The following is an 18122-nucleotide window of genomic DNA, read 5'->3' as shown; positions in this document are numbered from 1 at the left end:
TGTACTCCCAAAGCCTTTGCAAAAGGTTTCTGGGGAGGGCAGCCTTATTGTGTCCTCCATGGTAGGACACTTTACCACTCCAGGCCAGTAGCACGTACTCGGGAATCATTGTAGAACAAAGCATTGCAGTGTATGTTTGCTGGCATTCAAACAACATCTGTTCTTTATGTCTCTGTGTTATCCTCAGGAGAGTGATATCATTCATGGTCACCTGGTTGAAATAGGGTGCTTTTCTTCAGGGGACACTCAGAGGTGCCCGTTCCTGCTGGGTTGTTTGCCTGTGGCTGAACAGAAATGTTCCCCACTGTTAGCCATGGGGAGGGGGAGGGTTGAGGAGGTAGCCACGCGGTGGGGGGAGGCAAAATGCGACCTTGTAACGAAAGCACATGTGCTATGTATGTAATGTTAACAGCAAGGTTTACCCTGAAAGAGTGTAGCCATTGTTTTATAAAATGTGTCTTTTTAAATACCGCTATCCCTTTTATTTTCTCCGCCAGCTGCATGTGTTTCAATGATCACAGGATCTTCTCCTTCCCAGAGGATAGTGAAGATTAGAAAGAAAAAAAACGCACTTGTGATGAAATGTTCTCTGAGCTCATGTTGTCCTCCCACACTGACAGAGCACAGAGGAATGCGTAGAGGCAAATAATGTCAGAGTGCAGGAAAGCACAAAATGACCGGGAGGAGAGGTGGCGGGCTGAAGAGAGTGAGTGGCGGGCTGAAGAGAGTAAGTGGCGGGCTGAAGAGAGGGCTGAAGCTGAAAGGTGGCGGCAGCGTGATGAGAGGAGGCAGGATTCAATGCTGAGGCTGCTGGAGGATCAAACTAATATGCTCCAGAATATGGTTGAGCTGCAGCAAAGGCAGCTGGAGAACAGACTGCCACTACAGCCCCTGTGTAACCAACCACCCTCCTCCCCAAGTTCCATAGCCTCCTCGCCCAGACGCCCAAGAACGCGATGGGGGGGCCTCCGGCCAACCAGCCACTCCAACACAGAGGATTGCCCAAAAAACAGAAGGCTGGCATTCAATAAATTTTAAAGTTGCAAACTTTTAAAGTGCTGTGTGGCATTTTCCTTCCCTCCTCCACCACCCCTCCTGGGCTACCTTGGTAGTCATTCCCCTATTTGTGTGATGAATGAATAAAGAATGCATGAATGTGAAGCAACAATGACTTTATTGACTCTGCAAGCAGTGATCGAAGGGAGGAGGGAAGGGTAGTTAGCTTACAGGGAAGTAGAGTGAACCAAGGGGCGGGGGGTTTCGTCGAGGAGAAACAAACAGAACTTTCACACCGTAGCCTGGCCAGTCATGAAACTGGTTTTCAAAGCTTCTCTGATGTGCACCGCGCCCTCCTGTGCTCTTCTAACCACCCTGGTGTCTGGCTGCACATAACCAGCAGCTAGGCGATTTGCCTCAACCTCCCACCCCTCCATAAACGTCTCCCTCTTACTCTCACAGCAAGCAGTAATAACAGTGGGAATATTGGTTTCGCTGAGGTCTAAGCGAGTCAGTAAACTGCGCCAGCGCGCCTTTAAACGTCCAAATGCACATTCTACCACCATTCTGCACTTGCTCATCCTGTAGTTGAACAGCTCCTGACTACTGTCCAGGCTGCCTGTGTACGGCTTCATGAGCCATGGCATTAAGGGGTAGGCTGGGTCCCCAAGGATACATATAGGCATTTCAACGTCCCCAACAGTTATTTTCTGGTCTGGGAATAAAGTCCCTTCCTGCAGCTTTTGAAACAGACCAGAGTTCCTGAAGATGCGAGCATCATGTACCTTTCCCGGCCATCCCACATTGATGTTGGTGAAACGTCCCTTGTGATCCACCAGAGCTTGCAGCACTATTGAAAAGTACCCCTTGCAGTTTATGTAGTCGCCGGCTTGGTGCTCCGGTGCCAAGATAGGGATATGGGTTCCGTCTATGGCCCACCACAGTTAGGGAATCCCATTGCAGCAAAGCCATCCACTATGACCTGCACATTTCCCAGGGTCACTGCCCTTGGTATCAGCAGATCTTTGATTGCGTGGGCTATTTGCATCACAGCAGCCCCCACAATAGATTTGCCCACTCCAAATTGATTCCCGACTGACTGGTAGCTGTCTGCAAGCTTCCACAGGGCTATCGCCACTCGCTTCTCAACTGTGAGGGCTGCTCTCATCTTGGTATTCATGCGCTTCACGGCAGGCGAAAGCAAGTCACAAAGTTCCATGAAAGTGCCCTTATGCATGCGAAAGTTTCGCAGCCACTGGGAATCGTCCCAGACCTGCAACACGATGCAGTCCCACCAGTCTGTGCTTGTTTCCCAGGCCCAGAATCGGCGTTCCACAGCATGAACCTGCCCCATTAGCACCATGATGCATGCATTGGCAGGGCCCATGCTTTCAGAGAAATCTGTGTCCATGTCCTGATCACTCACGTGACCGCGCTGACGTCGCCTCCTCGCCCGGTAGCGCTCTGCCAGGTTCTGGTGCTGCATATATTGCTGGATAATGCGTGTGGTGTTTAATGTGCTCCTAATTGCCAAAGTCAGCTGAGCGGCCTCCATGCTTGCCTTGGTATGGCGTCCACACAGAAAAAAGGCGCGGAACGATTGTCTGCCGTTGCTCTGACGGAGGGAGGGGCGACTGATGACACGGCTTACAGGGTTAGCTTACAGGGAATTAAAATCAACAAAGGGGGTGGCTTTACATCAAGGAGTATTTCAGGCAGGACTTCACGGAGGGTTCCAATAAGAAATGATGCACCTAAGTAATTGTTCTTATTGGAACAAGCAGGTTGGTCTGGCCTCTGATTGATACATGGCTAGATTTACCTTGCTGCACCTTCTCTGTGAGTGACTGCAGTGTGACCTAGAGGAATGAGTCCCCTAGACGGGGCGGGGTGGGGGGAGAAGCGAATGAGTACAAAAGGATGAGTACATGAGGACTGCAAGCCATCCACATCTCATGGCTGCTCGGCAGAAGATGGTACAATAGGACTGCTAGCAATCCATATCACCTGCCTGCTCACCATAAGATGGTTCAATAGGACTGACTGCAGGACTAAAGAGAATGACCTGGTCAAGTCACTTCTAATGTAGTCCCTGCGCCCATGTCTGCCCAGGCGCTCCTGGCCGACATGGCCAGGAGCACCTCGGACATGATGATGACGGCTACCAGTCCTATTGTACAGTCTGCTGCCACAAGGCAAGGGGTTGCTGCTGCTGTGTAGCAATGCAGTTCCACATCTGCCAGCACCCAGGAGACATACGGTGATGGTTACCTGAGCGGGCTCCATGCTTGCCGTGGTATGGCGTCTGCACAGGTAACTCAAGAAAAAAGGCGCGAAACGATTGTCTGCTGCTGCTTTCATGGAGGGAGGGAGGGAACGGGGGCCTGACGATATGTACCCAGAACCACCCGTGACAATGTTTTAGCCCCATCAGGCATTGGGATCTCAACCCAGAATTCCAATGGGCAGCAGAGACTGCAGGAACTGTGGGATAGCTACCCACAGTGCAACACTCCGGAAGTCGACGCTTGCCTTGGTACTGTGGAAGCACTCCGCCGAGTTAATGCACTTAGAGCATTTTCTGTGGGGACACACACACTCGAATATATAAAAACGATTTCTAAAAAACCGACTTCTATAAATTCGACCTAATTTTGTAGTGTAGACATACCCTAGATCTCTTTCTTGAGTTGTAACAGCTAATTTAAACCCAACATTTTACATGTGTAGTTGGGATTATGTTTTCCAATGTGCATTACTCTGCATTTATCACCATTGAATTTCATCTGCCATTTTGTTGTCCAGTCACCCAGTTTTGAGAGATGCTTCTGTAGCTCTTTGCGGTCTGCCTGGGACTTAACTATTTCGAGTAGTTTTGTATCATCTGCAAATTTTGCCACCTCACTGTTTACCCCTTTTTCCAGATCATTTATGAATATGTTGAATAGGACTGGACCCCGTACAGACCCCTGAGGGACACCACTATTTATCTCTCTCCATTCTGAAAACTGACCATTTATTCTTACCCTTTGTTTCTTATCTTTTAACCAGTTACCAATCCATGAGAGGACATTCCCTCTTATTGGATGACAACTTATTTTGCTTAAGAGCCTTTGGTGAGGGACCTTATCAAAGGCTTTCTGAAAATCTAAGCACACTATATCCACTGGATCCCCCTTGTCCACATGCTTGTTGATCCCCTCAAAGAATTCTATTAGATTTATGAGGCATGATTTCCCTTTACAAAAACCATGTTGACTCTTCCACAACAAATTATGTTCATCTATGTGTCTGACCATTTTGTTCTTTACTATACCAGTTTTCCCAGTACTGAAGTCAGGTTTACTAGCATGTAATTGCCGGGATCACCTCTGGAGCCCTTTTAAAAAATTGGCATCACATTAGCTATCCTCCTGTCATTTGGTACAGAAGCTGATTTAAATGACAGATTACAGACTACAGTTAGTAGTTCTTCTATTTCACATTTGAGTTCCTTCAGAACTCTTCAGTGAATACCATCTGGTCCTGGTGACTTATTACTGTTTAGTTCATCAATTTGTTCCAAAACCTCCTCTAATGACACCTCAATCTGGGTCACTTCCTCAGATTTGTCACACAAAAAGAATGGCTCAGGTTTGGGAATCTCCCTCACATCCTCAGCTGTGAAGACTGATGCAAAGACTTTAATTTAGTTTCTCTGCAATGGCCTTATCGTACTTGAGTGCTCCTTTAGCATCTCGATGGTCCAGTGGCCCTGCTGGTTGTTTAGCAGCCTTCCTGCTTCTGATGTATTTTTAAAAAATTGCTATTATTTTTTGATTCTTTGGCTAGCTGTTCTTCAAATTCTTTTTTGGCCTTCCTAATTATATTTTTACACTTCAAGGAGTTTCTTTTCCCTTGTGTGGACAGTTACAGGACTGTAAACTTTGGGGTATACATAAATTCACCAGTGGACCAAGGGTTCTGTTTGAGTTCAGTGAAAGCTCTTCACAGATACTGTACAACTGATGAGACTTTGATGGGTTTCACATCCCCAGAACAAAGATGAAAATTTTTCACTTTTCTCTAATTTTATGTGTCCCGTTATATATAAATGTGAAGGCTCAGCTGGTGTAACTCAGTGAAGTTCCTTTGCAAGGACATTTCCAAACAAAACCATTATTTTTTGTTGCTTCTACATTTTTCATGTTACTTTTTAGTTTTTCAGATGTAACCTTACTGCTTTTATTAGAAGAAAATCTTGCATTATATTTTCCTTTATAACGTTTACCTTTTATTTTAAATAAATAAATAGTGATGCCAATGAAACATGCGAAAATCATCAGGATCACCGACAGAGCCACCATCCATGGATTCGCCTTTGGGAAAAAGGCAGCTGTAAAAGAAAACCCCAGAGGGACTCACATCACTCTGCAAGTAAGGGCAAAAATCAAAGGATTCCACATCATATAAAGCTACCTCCAGCAGGAGTAGTATAAAACAAAGGTGGAAATACAGCCCTGTCTGCAGTGCACAGAGCACCAGAAACCTATATTACAAGGACTCCAACCAACACAGGCATCAATTCACAGATCAGAGTATGAATCAGCCTGGTTTAATTCACTGCTGTTGTTGCACAGAGAGACAACCTTGTCCAATGCCTAAAGCACTGGCTTCAGACTCAGGAGACTGAATTATGTTCCCTGCACTTCTGGTGCCCTGCTGTATGAGCTTTACTATGTCATTTCCCCTCTGTTGCTCTATTTCCTCTCCAGTCTTTTCCTTGTCTTGTTCATTTAGTTTAGAACTATCATAGTTTATTTGTACAGTGCTCAGCACACTGGGGCTGCAATCATGGGTGGTGCGTAATGGAGGCTTGGGGAGAGGCCGGAAGCGGGAGTGCAGTGGCGGATTACTGCACAGACCCACTGGGCCTATGCCCAGGGGTCCTGGCCAATTTGGGGCCCCTGGAAAAATCCCCACTGCTACAGCCTTGGGGCTGGAGGAGCTCTCACTCCAGGGCCACAGTGGGAACACAGAGCCTTTCTGGACTCGGGGTCACAGCAGACAGGGTGGAAAGGAACAAGTGGGGTGTGGGCCTCGGGAGAAGAGGTGGAGTGGGGGTGGAATGGGGGCAGGTTCGTGGTTGGAACAGGGGCAGGCTCACAGGGGAAGGGGCGGAATGGGGTGGGTCCATGGGTAGGGCCTTGGGCGGAATGGTGGAACGGGGGATGGGCTCTGGGCTTGGCGCTCTGGCCAGGGCCAATTGCTCTGCTGCAGTCCCGGCTACGGGTGAGAGCTCAGCCCCAGCTGGGGCTATGCTCTGAGCCCCTCCTCTCCATGGTCCCAAAAGAGCTCTCAGGCAGAAGCAAAAGCAGAAGCTCCCCCTGCAGTTCCCAGCTGCCTCTCCTCATAGTCACAGCTCCCAGCTTGCCGGCTCTGGCAGCTGTCACACAGGGCGACACCATGTGACCAAGCAGGGCCAGCAAATCCTGGCAAAAGTCTGGGGGAGCGTGTGACCCCATGTGTCCCCCCGTGTCACCACTGCGGGGAGGAAGGTCTTGGGCTTCAGCCCCACTCCTGAAGCCCCAAGCCCCAGCAGGTGCTTCCCATGGGGCTGAAGCCCTGAGACCCCCCCTCCCCACAGATTTGAAGCCCCAAACTCCTGCAGTCATGCCCCAGCTCTCAAACTTCTGAAGATTGTCATATGTGGCTTGGAGAGTCAGTAAGTTTGGCCACCTCTGCTATACAGTATAGGTGGGATCTTCAAAAGTGTCTGAATTATTTAGGAGCATGAGTCTTGTTGACTTTCAGGATACTTTTGAAAATTCCACCATTGGTTTGTTTCTTTTGTAGGGTTTTTTTTCTAAATATCATACTCTAGCCTTCATTGCTATTGATACATTTTAATGTAGTTAACCAGTCTGCTGTTGTCTTTTTTCTGTTGCTGATCACAGTGTGTTGTTTTGGTGGTAACTGACCTGATATATAAAATAATGTTGATTCCTTTTTTTGGTTGGTGTGGGTGCTCCTGACTACACAGGACAAGTTCTGGTGTGAATTCTCTGTAATAACGATGGAATTTTCAATGTCAAACAGTTCATTGGCTTCTTTGGAATTTGTTTCAGAGAGCAATGGTAAATGCTGTCCACTGGCATCTCTCCACAGCACCTCAGGCTGTGGGTACCAGCCAACCGATCGACACACCACCCGGATCCCTCCATCCTGATAATCCTCAACAGAGATGTGAGGAGCAGTACCTGAAGCTAGAGAAAATTAATAAATCAGTATTAATTTATGCACATGTTCAGCCTGGAGGATAAACATTTAAACTTTCCTTTTATTCCCTATACTCATGGACTCAGGAAACAATATGAGCAAGAAATTATAATTATTTCATGGAGCGGGAAGGGAACACTTTTTCCTTCACTAGTTTTCCATTCCAGGATCTACACATGGCAAAACATTGTATTTCATGATTTCATGAATCCCTTAGCTGGTAAATGATCTTAACACTAACTGATAAAGAAAAAGATTGAGAAAAATAAAAGTTATATTTCAAATGTACCTTCAGGTGAAATATCTCTTCTTTGATCATATACAGTCTGCTTTAGCTAGCCCTATGGGTACATGTCAAAGACAGAGGAGAAAAGTCTGTCCATGTCTGGTCAAGTTTAACCCAGAGCTCAGTATATGTGGCTGCTCCTAAGCCCCTCTTCACTGGTGAAAAGCAGTGGAGGAGGAATGGGTTTCACAGGAGGAATTGTTCTCCCTCCTTAAAGTTTTAGCAGCCTTCACCAGAATGAAACAAGATAGCACCAGAGTGACAAGGAGCCAGCAGAACACTAGCCACTCATTTTCAGACGTGGAGTAGCTAGTGTACCCCTTATCCAATGTACTTCATGTTTGGATGAAGAATCATTCCTCGCAACGGACTTGGAGAAATTTTTCAAAAGCACCCAAATGACATAGGAACTTAAATCCAATTTACAAAAGTGACACCCTGGAGTTACTGCTAGGAAATAAATGGAAGGTAACAGGAAATTTTGAATAGTAAAATGCAAATAAGAGTCACTGAGAACCCTCTCCAAAGGAAATACAGGCACATAGAACTATAGGATTGGAAGGGAACTCAAAAGGTCATCTAGTCCAGCGGTTCTCAGCCAGGGGTCTGTGGCCCCACAGGGGGCTATGAGCAGGTTTCAAGGGGTCCACCAAGCAGGGTCAGCATTAGACTTGCTGGGGCCCAGGGCAGAAAGCCAAAGCCCCCACCCTGCTGTGCATGGCTGAAACCTGAGACCCGTCACACGAGGTTGAAGCCGAAGCCTGAGCAACGTAGCTTCACAGGGCCCCCTGTGGTGTGGGGCCCTGGGTAATTGACCTGCTTGGTATCCCCTAATCCTGGCCCTGGCTTTTAAATGCAGAAAAACAGTGATTGTGGCACAATTGGACTGTAGAGTTTTTACAGCAAATTGTGGGGGAGGGGGCTCAGAAAGAAAAATGTTGAGAACCCTTGATCTTGTCCACTCACCCACACTGAGACAAGATTAAGTACTCCTAGGCCACCCCAAACTCGTGTCTGTGTAACCTCCTTCTTAAAAAACCTACAATGACAAGAATTCCATGACCTGCCTAGGTTACCTGTTCCAGTGCTTAACTATCTTCATAGTTAGAAAGATTTTCCTGCTATGTAGCCTAAATCTCCTTTTTTTCACTGCAGCATCATACTGTTGGCTCCATATTCACTTTGTGATCCACTAAAATCTCCACATCCTTTTCTGCAGCATTGCTGCCCAGACAGTTATTCCCATATTGTATTTGTGCATTTATTTTTTTCTTCCTACGTGTATTTCTCTTTGCACGTTTTTACTCAATTTCATGTTGTTGATTTCAGACCAGTACTCCAGTTTATCAAGATCATTTTGAATTCTAATCCTGCCCTCCAAAGGGACTGCACCTTTCCCAGCTTGGTGACATCTGCACATTTTATAAGTGTACTCTCTACTGCATCATCTAAGTAATTAATGAAAATATTGAATAGTACCGGACCGAGGAATGACCCATGTGGGATCCCATTTGATACATCCTCCTAATTTAACAGCAAACAACTGATAACTATTCTTTGGGTTCAATTTTTCAATCAGGTTGTGCACCCACCTTCTAGCAATTTCAGCCAAACCACATTTCCCTGGTTTGCTTATGAGACTGTCATGTGGGACTGTGCCAACAGCCTTACTAAAAATTAAGATATATCACATCTACTGCTTCCCCACACGCTACTGACCTGACACCTTTAGTTCCAATAGGGCTTCTTCATAATCCATACCCTCTTGAACAAAACAGCTATACTGTCCTTCATCAGAAGGTCTGATATTGAAAATTCTCAAGGCAACATTTCCATCGGTGAGACCATCTTTAAAGAGTTCTGTCCTCCGCTGATATTCTGACATCTGCTGCCCATACTGGTCCTTTCCATCACTATAGCGATGAACAAATGGAGAGAGTTGGGACCGGAACCACGTCACCTCCATGTTCTCAGCACTCATCTTGGGGGACAGGTGACAGGGTAACACAATCTCTTCTCCCACAGTGGCAGTGATAGGCTGGTCAGGTCCAACCACTTTAAAACGAGCTAAGAAATGTACCAGGATACAAGGAAGATAAACTCAGAGAAAGCATGGGAAATTCATATACATTTCTTTAACAATACACACAAACAACAAGATCTATTTCATGTATTTTATATTCCATGGGGCATGAAATTATATATGGAGTTTACAAGAAATAATGCATTTCCACAACTGTAAATTATTCACAAAAAGAAAAGGAGTACTTGTGGCACCTTAGAGACTAACCAATTTATTTGAGCATAAGCTTTCATGAGCTACAGCTCACTTCATCGGATGCATTCAGTGGAAGTTTCCTGTGCTGGGTTCAGACGCTCAATAAATCCTCCTGTGTTACGCCAGCTGAGAGTCACTCGGGGCTAGAGAACAGGGTGGGGGTGGGGGGTATTGGGGGGTGTGACAAAGCGGGACTGTTATTAATGGTTCCTCTGAATAGTGTGGGGGTGCCTCAGTTTCCCCATGGCAGTTCTTAAGTATCTAGGTGGTGGGGTAAGGGTGTGTGATCATTGCAGAGCCCTAGAGGGCAGGTGTGTGCAGGGGTCTGGACACAGAGAATGGCCGACACCCTGTTTCCTGGCCACTGATGGCCTGGGCCCTTCCCCCCTGCAAGGTGAGAGCTAAAGGGTTGGAGAACAAAGGAATCCGGTGACCTCCTGGCCTGGGAAAGGAACAAAGCCCAGAGGAGGAGGGGCTGGAGGGAGTTTCAGTTTGGGGCTGGCTGGGACATGGAGTGAAGGGCAGACGGGGTTGTCTGGCTCCCTGCCCCCCAGAATGGACCCAGCTGAGGGGTCCTGTTCTCTGCACCTACAAGCTCTGTGTTTGACCATGTCCCTGTCATCTAATAAACCTTCTGTGTTACTGGCTGGCTGAGAGTCACGTCTGACTGCGGAGTTGGGGGGCAGGACCCTCTGGCCCCCCCAGGACCCCGCCTGGGAAGACTCGCTGTGGGAAGCGCACGGAGGGGCAGAGGATGCTGAATGCTCCGAGGTCAGACCCAGGAAGGTGGAAGCTGTGTGAGCTGTGTGTCCTGCAGACAGGCTGCTCCCAGAGAGGAGACTCCCCCAGAGTCCTGCCTGGCTTCGTGGGGAGCAGTTCCAGAGCATCGCCAGGGGACTCCATGACAGGGGGCATCATCCCCTTCGGGGGGTGGAGGCCCTGGGGGTCCAGAGCGAGGGGACTCCCTGAGGAGCCCAAGGCAGAGACAGGCTGTGACGAAGTGGGACTGTTCTTAATGTTTCCTCTGAATAGTGTGTGGGGTGCCTCAGTTTCCCCTAGGCAGTTCTTAAGTATCTAGGTGGTGGGGTAAGGGTGTAGGATCATTGCAGAGCCGTAGAGGGTAGGTGTGTGCAGGGGTCTGGACACAGAGAATGGCCGACACCCTGTTTGCTGGCAACTGATGGCCTGGGCCCTTCCCCCCTGCAAGGTGAGAGCTAAAGGGTTGGAAAACAAAGGCAACTCGCAGAAGCTACTAGATCGCACGCCCTGGTTCTCATGGGTGACTTTAATTTTCCTGATATGTGCTGGGAGAGCAATACAGCGGTGCATAGATAATCCAGGAAGTTTTTGGATAGCGTAGGGGACAATTTCCTGGTGCAAGTGCTAGACGAGCCAACTAGTGGGGGAGCTTTTCTTGACCTGCTGCTCACAAACAGGGAAGAATTAGTGGGGGAAGCAAAAGTGGACGGGAATCTGGGAGGCAGTGACCATGAGTTGGTTGAGTTCAGGATCCTGACACAGGGAAGAAAGGTAAGCAGCAGGATACGGACCCTGGACTTCAGGAAAGCAGACTTCGACTCCCTCAGGGAGCGGATGGGTAGGATCCCCTGGGGGACTAACATGAGGGGGAAAGGAGTCCAGGAGAGCTGGCTGTATTTCAAGGATCCCTGTTGAGGTTACAGGGACAAACCATCCCGATGAGTCGAAAGAATAGTAAATATGGCAGGCAACCAGCTTGGCTTAACGGTGAAATCCTAGCGGATCTTAAACATAAAAAAGAAGCTTACAAGAAGTGGAAGGTTGGACATATGACCAGGGAAGAGTATAAAAATATTGCTCGGGCGTGTAGGAATGAAATCAGGAGGGCCAAATCGCACCTGGAGCTGCAGCTAGCAAGAGATGTCAAGAGTAACAAGAAGGGTTTCTTCAGGTATGTTGGCAACAAGAAGAAAGCCAAGGAAAGTGTGGGCCCCTTACTGAATGAGGGAGGCAACCTAGTGACAGAGGATGTGGAAAAAGCTATGTGCTCAATGCTTTTTTTGCCTCTGTCTTCACTAACAAGGACAGCTCCCAGACTGCTGCGCTGGGCATCACAGCATGGGGAGTAGATGGCCAGCCCTCTGTGAAGAAAGAGGTGGTTAGGGACTATTTAGAAAAGCTGGACGTGCACAAGTCCATGGAGCCGGACGAGTTGCATCCGAGAGTGCTAAAGGAATTGGCGGATGTGATTGCAGAGCCATTGGCCATTATCTTTGAAAACTCGTGGCGAACGGGGGAAGTCCCAGATGACTGGAAAAAGGCTAATGTAGTGCCAATCTTTAAAAAAGGGAAGAAGGAGGATCCTGGGAACTACAGGCCAGTCAGCCTCACCTCAGTCCCCAGAAAAATCATGGAGCAGGTCCTCAAGGAATCAATCCTGAAGCACTTACACGAGAGGAAAGTGATCAGGAACAGTCAGCATGGATTCACCAAGGGTAGGTCATGCCTGACTAATCTAATCGCCTTCTATGATGAGATTACTGATTCTGTGGATGAAGGGAAAGCAGTAGATGTATTGTTTCTTGACTTTAGCAAAGCTTTTGACACGGTCTCTCACAGTATTCTTGTCAGCAAGTTAAAGAAGTATGGGCTGGATGAATGCACTATAAGGTGGGTAGAAAGTTGGCTAGATTGTCGGGCTCAACGGGTAGTGATCAATGGCTCCATGTCTAGTTGGCAGCCGGTGTCAAGTGGAGTGCCCCAGGGGTCGGTCCTGGGGCCCGTTTTGTTCAATATCTTCATAAATGATCTGGAGAATGGTGTGGATTGCACTCTCAGCAAATTTGCGGATGATACTAAACTGGGAGGAGTGGTAGATACGCTGGAGGGCAGGGATAGGATACAGAGGGACTAGACAAATTGGAGGATTGGGCCAAAAGAAACCTGATGAGGTTCAATAAGGATAAGTGCAGGGTCCTGCACTTAGGACGGAAGAACCCAATGCACAGCTACAGACAAGGGCCGAATGGCTAGGCAGCAGTTCTGCGGAAAAGGACCTAGGGGTGACAGTGGACGAGAAGCTGGATATGAGTCAGCAGTGTGCCCTTGTTGCCAAGAAGGCCAATGGCAATTTGGGATGTATAAGTAGGGGCATAGTGAGCAGATCGAGGGACGTGATCGTTCCCCTCTATTTGACATTGGTGAGGCCTCATCTGGAGTACTGTGTCCAGTTTTGGGCCCCACACTACAAGAAGGACGTGGATAAATTGGAGAGAGTCCAGCGAAGGGCAACAAAAATGATTAGGGGTCTGGAACACATGACTTATGAGGAGAGGCTGAGGGAACTGGGATTGTTTAGTCTGCAGAAGAGAAGAATGAGGGGGGATTTGATAGCTGCTTTCAACTACCTGAGAGGTGGTTCCAGAGAGGATGGTTCTAGACTATTCTCAGTGGTAGAAGAGGACAGGACAAGGAGTAATGGTCTCAAGTTGCAGTGGGGGAGGTTTAGGTTGGATATTAGGAAAAACTTTTTCACTAGGAGGGTGGTGAAACACTGGAATGCGTTACCTAGGGAGGTGGTAGAATCTCCTTCCTTGGAAGTTTTTAAGGTCAGGCTTGACAAAGCCCTGGCTGGGATGATTTGATTGGGGATTGGTCCTGCTTTGAGCAGGGGGTTGGACTAGATGACCTCCTGAGGTCCCTTCCAACCCTGATATTCTATGATTCTATGATTCTATGATTCTAAGTGAGCTGTAGTTCACGAAAGCTTATGCTCAAATAAATTGGTTAGTCTCTAAGGTGCCACAAGTACTCCTTTTCTTTTTGCGAATACAGACTAACACGGCTGCTACTCTGAAACCTGTGAATTATTGTTATACCAGATGTAGGGTGAAACCTCATTGAATCTGGTGGGTGTAATAGCCACCTTTCATTCAGAATAAATGTTAGAAGCAATGAAGCTCCTTTATGGAGTAAAGTAGCTGAAACTTTCAGAGCCACCACTCAAATTACATGCCATGTGCAAGTCTGGTCAAGAGCTGAGCTATGTGGGCATAGTGCAAATACGGAGGGATGGGTATTGCTTTGATAGAGCTGTGTGCTTGTGTGTGAGAGCAGAAGCAGAGAAAAAACACTAAAGAAGCAGACAGAAAAGGCTGCAAAGAAGGGCCAGAGACAGCCAGAAAAGCACTTGAAGCATGTGAAAGCTAAGAGAGAACTTGTTGGTCAAAGTTTTGGTTGAAAGAGGCTTGGAATTGTGAGCAAAGAAATTGCCTCCTGCTGTTTGATTCCTACTGTGTTCAATGATGCGGGACTTTGTGTACATTCTATGTAAATAAAAAGGATTTCATCAAATAAATACCTGACTCCATCAGCAATTTCTCTTTCTAATGGAAAGAACCCATAAGACTCTGAATACTGGCTACCCACTCATGTCTAAAGGGTTAATATTATGTTTATGTAAGCAGGGTCTGAATGAATGCTTCCCTGACAGCTAGCTGGGAGTGGGAGAGACTCCCGGCGTGTTTATGTAAATACAATTTGTTCCTGCTCTGCTTATATATTCAACAGATGCAGAGGTGTCAAAGTGATCAACTTTAACTGGTGTTGGGTACAAATCACCTTAGTACTGATTGCAGGAGCAGTGAAATGCTGTTACCAATGTTGTAATTATTGTGGGAATACAGAGAAGAAGTGCTGTGCTTAACCTGTCCCAAATAAGGGGGACCATCCTCAGTTGAAAGAACCTTGTTAAGCCAGGGGCTCGAATGTCAGCGCCCTGTTAAAGTAAGAGGGGTGGGGACAAGTATCCCAGTGAGAAGGCGGCACACCCTCACCAAGGGTCCTACCTAGACTGGTTCAACCTGTTCCTCCCCACAGGTCAAAGAATAGCATTAAATAGGCTTCATTAGAACCCTTTTTGTTATTTTAATTGTTCAATCAGAGCTGAAATCATTTGTGGTGGGACTGGGTTTCTGCCCTGCCTGCTAAGAGCTAAAATTACTAAGAGACTGATGTGCAGAGGACACAGCAGAGAGGCAGATGGCAGCAGAAGGTGACTGACAGCTGGTGAATGAGTGGCTGTTGAGGCAGAAAGGTGCAACAAGCAGCCAGCAGGGCAGTGGCAGAGAAGCGTGATGAGTGGCTAGCAGGGCGGCTGGTGGAGAAGCAAGGTGAGCGGCCAACAGGGCAGCTGGTGGAGAGGTGTGCCAACAGTGGTGACCAATCAGCCAGCAGGCTGACAGTGGAGAGGCGCGGTGAGCATGGTGAGCAGGCATCTGACAGGATGGCTGGCAGAGAGGGGCAGCGAGCGAGTGCCCGAGCAGCGCTACAAGTAAGAAGCCTCTATACCCCCTCTCCACACAAGGTGGGAGGTGAAGTCTGCAGATGCACCTCTGAACTCTGGGTCTGCACTAACCAAGGACAGCAACTGTGAGTGGGGTGCAGAGAAGGGTTGGGCATGTGAAGGGGGCTTTTGGGTTGCCGGACTTAAGAACCTGAGGGGAAAAGGACACTGCCCAACCTACTTGGGGTTGGGTTGTTTACCCATGGTTTATTTTTATGGACCCTAGTTGCAGTGTTTTCCCAAATTAACACCTAGTTGCTTCCCTCCTTTTATTAAAGTTTCTTTTCTATACTCAGACTCTATGCTTGTGAGTGGGGAAGTATTGCCTCTCAGAGGCGCCCAGGGGTGGTGTGTAAATTTCCTAGGATACTGGGTGGAGGATTGAGCCAGTTCTGTGTTGTATCGACGGAAAGGAACCCCTAGATATTGAACACGGCCCTGACTGCTGCTGGCTCCACCAGGCAGAAAGGTTATATTTTAAAAAATACTGAAATTCATTCCCAGCACTTGTCATGGGGAGCAAGTGAGAGGATCACAAAATGTCCCCAACCCCAGTTACAGTGACAGGGGGATAAGGTTCAGTCACTCTACATTGTGCTCTGAAATGTGCCACAACATAAAGAAAATTAACTCAGAGAGAAAAATTACTTTTCTTTTGCCTCCTCAGTCCTGTCAGCCTCATGCAGTAGTGTGCTATGCAAATAAAATAGGATTAGATCTGATAAACTAGGCAACAAAATTTGGAGGAAATTTTAAAGGGCTGGAAACCTGATCCCAATCCCATTGAACCAATGGAACAGTTCTCATTTACTTCAATGGGATTTGGATCAGCCCTAATGGGCTCTCCTTCTTTTGTTGCTCAGGTTCACAGGCTGGGGAATCCTTTAATCTCCAGAGGGCTAGTTTCAATTTAAGATAGTGCAAAATGTAGCATCCTACTTGGTTAGCTGTGCTCTGCACATGGAACACTGTGTACCTGAGCTCTGTGATATGCTCTGACTTCCAGTACATTTTGTGTGCACTTCAAAGCACTGGTTTTTGACATATGAAGCATTAAGTGGTTTGGGACCAGATTAGTGCCTCTTTCCTAATGTGATGTCCCAGAGACTGAGAGCAGATGGAGTGTCTGAGCTAACAACCCCACTGGTTCTAATGGGACACTTTCAATAAAGGGTCGTCAGCTGTGTATCTCATTTACCCTCTTGTCCAACCTACTGACTTGTAGTCCCTGCTCTCTCTAGGTGATTGAGAAGGGAGTGAGTGGAAGAGGACGTCCACGCATTAAGGTGAGTGAGGCAGTTATTGTCCTGAAGGTTTGGAAAGGCAGCGAAGACACTTTTTAAAAAACCACTGTTGTTTCTGTTTGGAATTTGGGGCGTTTTTTTGTTCAGCCTTCTGTTTACAACTAAACATCTTACTGGGCATCTTTTCAAACCCCTGCTATTTATTTACTTAGATTTTTATCCTCCTTCAATAACAGAGTGTTATCCATTGCTAACAACTTTTAAAAATACATGCGTGAATAAGCAAATCTAAAAACTATCCCAAGAACAATGCAACAACCCAGCAACAGGATAAGCAGAGCAAAATTGAATAAAGAAGTTGCTAATCTTGCTTTGTGGTTCTGTTTACACACTGTAAGTCGTTCCATTGTCTTCAAGTGAAGCCCATTTGTAAGTCACTGTAAGCCCAGATAAATCATATAAGAAACGGCAGAAAGAGACGGGATTCCTACCTGATTCCAACCTGTGAAGAGAACAAGTAATGAAGAAAATAATCAAATCAGGCAGAGAGCATCTGGCTGTGGTGCTATGGCAGAATGAGAGAACCTGCATCCTCATGGGAACTTGGTCTAGATAACAGGATGGACATGGAGAAAAACAAACAAACATCATAATAAACAAAACAGTGATTATGAGATGCTGGTTATTGGATTTTGAGGGACAGAAGATCACAAAGGACACAAATAAAATGGGGTATATGCATTGCCAAGTAAATTTATTGTGTTATGCAGTTAGAGCAGCCATTCCATTAAAGTTGAAAACGTGTTTCTATTATGAGTCTGAGTTTGTCCCATTCCCACCCAATCCACACTGCTCCCCACCTCGAGGTTGCTGCTTCCCCCACTCCTCTATATCCTGCTTCTCCCCTCTGGGTCCTCCCTGCCCAGAGGTTCCTGCTTTTCCTCAATTCCACTTTCCCCTCTCCAGGTGCCTGCTTTCCCCAACTCCGGTTCCCTGATTCCTCTCTCCCTCCATTTTCCCCTCTCCAGGGGAGAGCCCTAATCACTAGGCTATTGACTAGACTGAGATGGAAAAAGAAAAGGAGTACTTGTGGCATCTTAGCGACTCATCAATTTATCTGTAGCCTGAGATGGAATTTTTTCAATCTTTCCTGATGGATCTGTTCCACTTTGAGTAAATAATGAAATATTTATTAGAGCAGGAACTTGAACCTGAGTCTTCTACAGCCAAGAGGAGGGCTCTAATCACCAAGCCACCCTCTCTCTTCCACTGTAGCACTGCTGAACATATAATTTAATACCGAGTGGAACAGCTCCAACAAGAGAGCCTGAGAAACAGAGACAGAGAAATGTACAGGAAATGAGCCAGAAAAGTCACAATACATTCAACTGCAGTGAGAGTCCTGAAGCTTCTTTTATTCCTTTGATAAATTCAGAACTTCTCTTTACATCAGCAGGAGATTTGCCGTGGTTAACTCCAGCTGCTAGTTACTAGTTCTGCCTCACTAGTATACCATAACAGAAATATCCAAGAAAAAAGCTCAGAGACATGGGATGCTTTCATGGAAGTATCTGAATGATCCTAATACATGCATTCCTCTTCCCCTTCTCCTTCCTCTCTACCCACTTCCTTCCCTCCCCATCTCTAGCCCTCTCCTCTGAACTTTGCTTCTATTCTTTACTTAACTTCATAATTTTTCTTTAACTAGTTGATTTTCCATAAGCAGATTTTGTTTGT

General features: G+C 46.9%; 1 protein-coding gene and 1 long non-coding RNA gene across 3 annotated transcripts in view; one reads left to right on the top strand and one right to left on the bottom strand.

Moving 5' to 3' along the window:
* The window catches only part of LOC119567806 (butyrophilin subfamily 1 member A1), a 47284-nt gene that overhangs the window by 7814 nt on the left and 21348 nt on the right, over positions 1 to 18122 (bottom strand). For both annotated transcript variants that reach the window (XM_037915209.2, XM_037915210.2), the window contains 4 exons: positions 16877 to 16993; positions 9260 to 9607; positions 6957 to 7241; positions 5267 to 5371 (listed from right to left, as the gene is read on the bottom strand). In XM_037915209.2, the coding sequence (XP_037771137.1) occupies positions 5267 to 5371; positions 6957 to 7241; positions 9260 to 9607; positions 16877 to 16982 (844 nt within the window). In that variant the 5' untranslated portion in view covers positions 16983 to 16993. The remainder of the gene's footprint in view (positions 1 to 5266; positions 5372 to 6956; positions 7242 to 9259; positions 9608 to 16876; positions 16994 to 18122) is intronic.
* Positions 15152 to 16883, top strand: LOC122463004. Its single transcript, XR_006285927.1, has 3 exons — positions 15152 to 15227; positions 16383 to 16427; positions 16622 to 16883. It is a non-coding gene; the product is annotated as an uncharacterized LOC122463004 (long non-coding RNA).

The sequence above is a fragment of the Chelonia mydas genome, chromosome 14 (genome assembly GCF_015237465.2).
Source record: "Chelonia mydas isolate rCheMyd1 chromosome 14, rCheMyd1.pri.v2, whole genome shotgun sequence".
In the NCBI taxonomy this organism is placed as follows: Eukaryota; Metazoa; Chordata; order Testudines; family Cheloniidae; genus Chelonia; species Chelonia mydas.
Note: the sequence above shows the minus strand (reverse complement) of the source record. Positions and strands in the feature narration are given on the sequence as shown.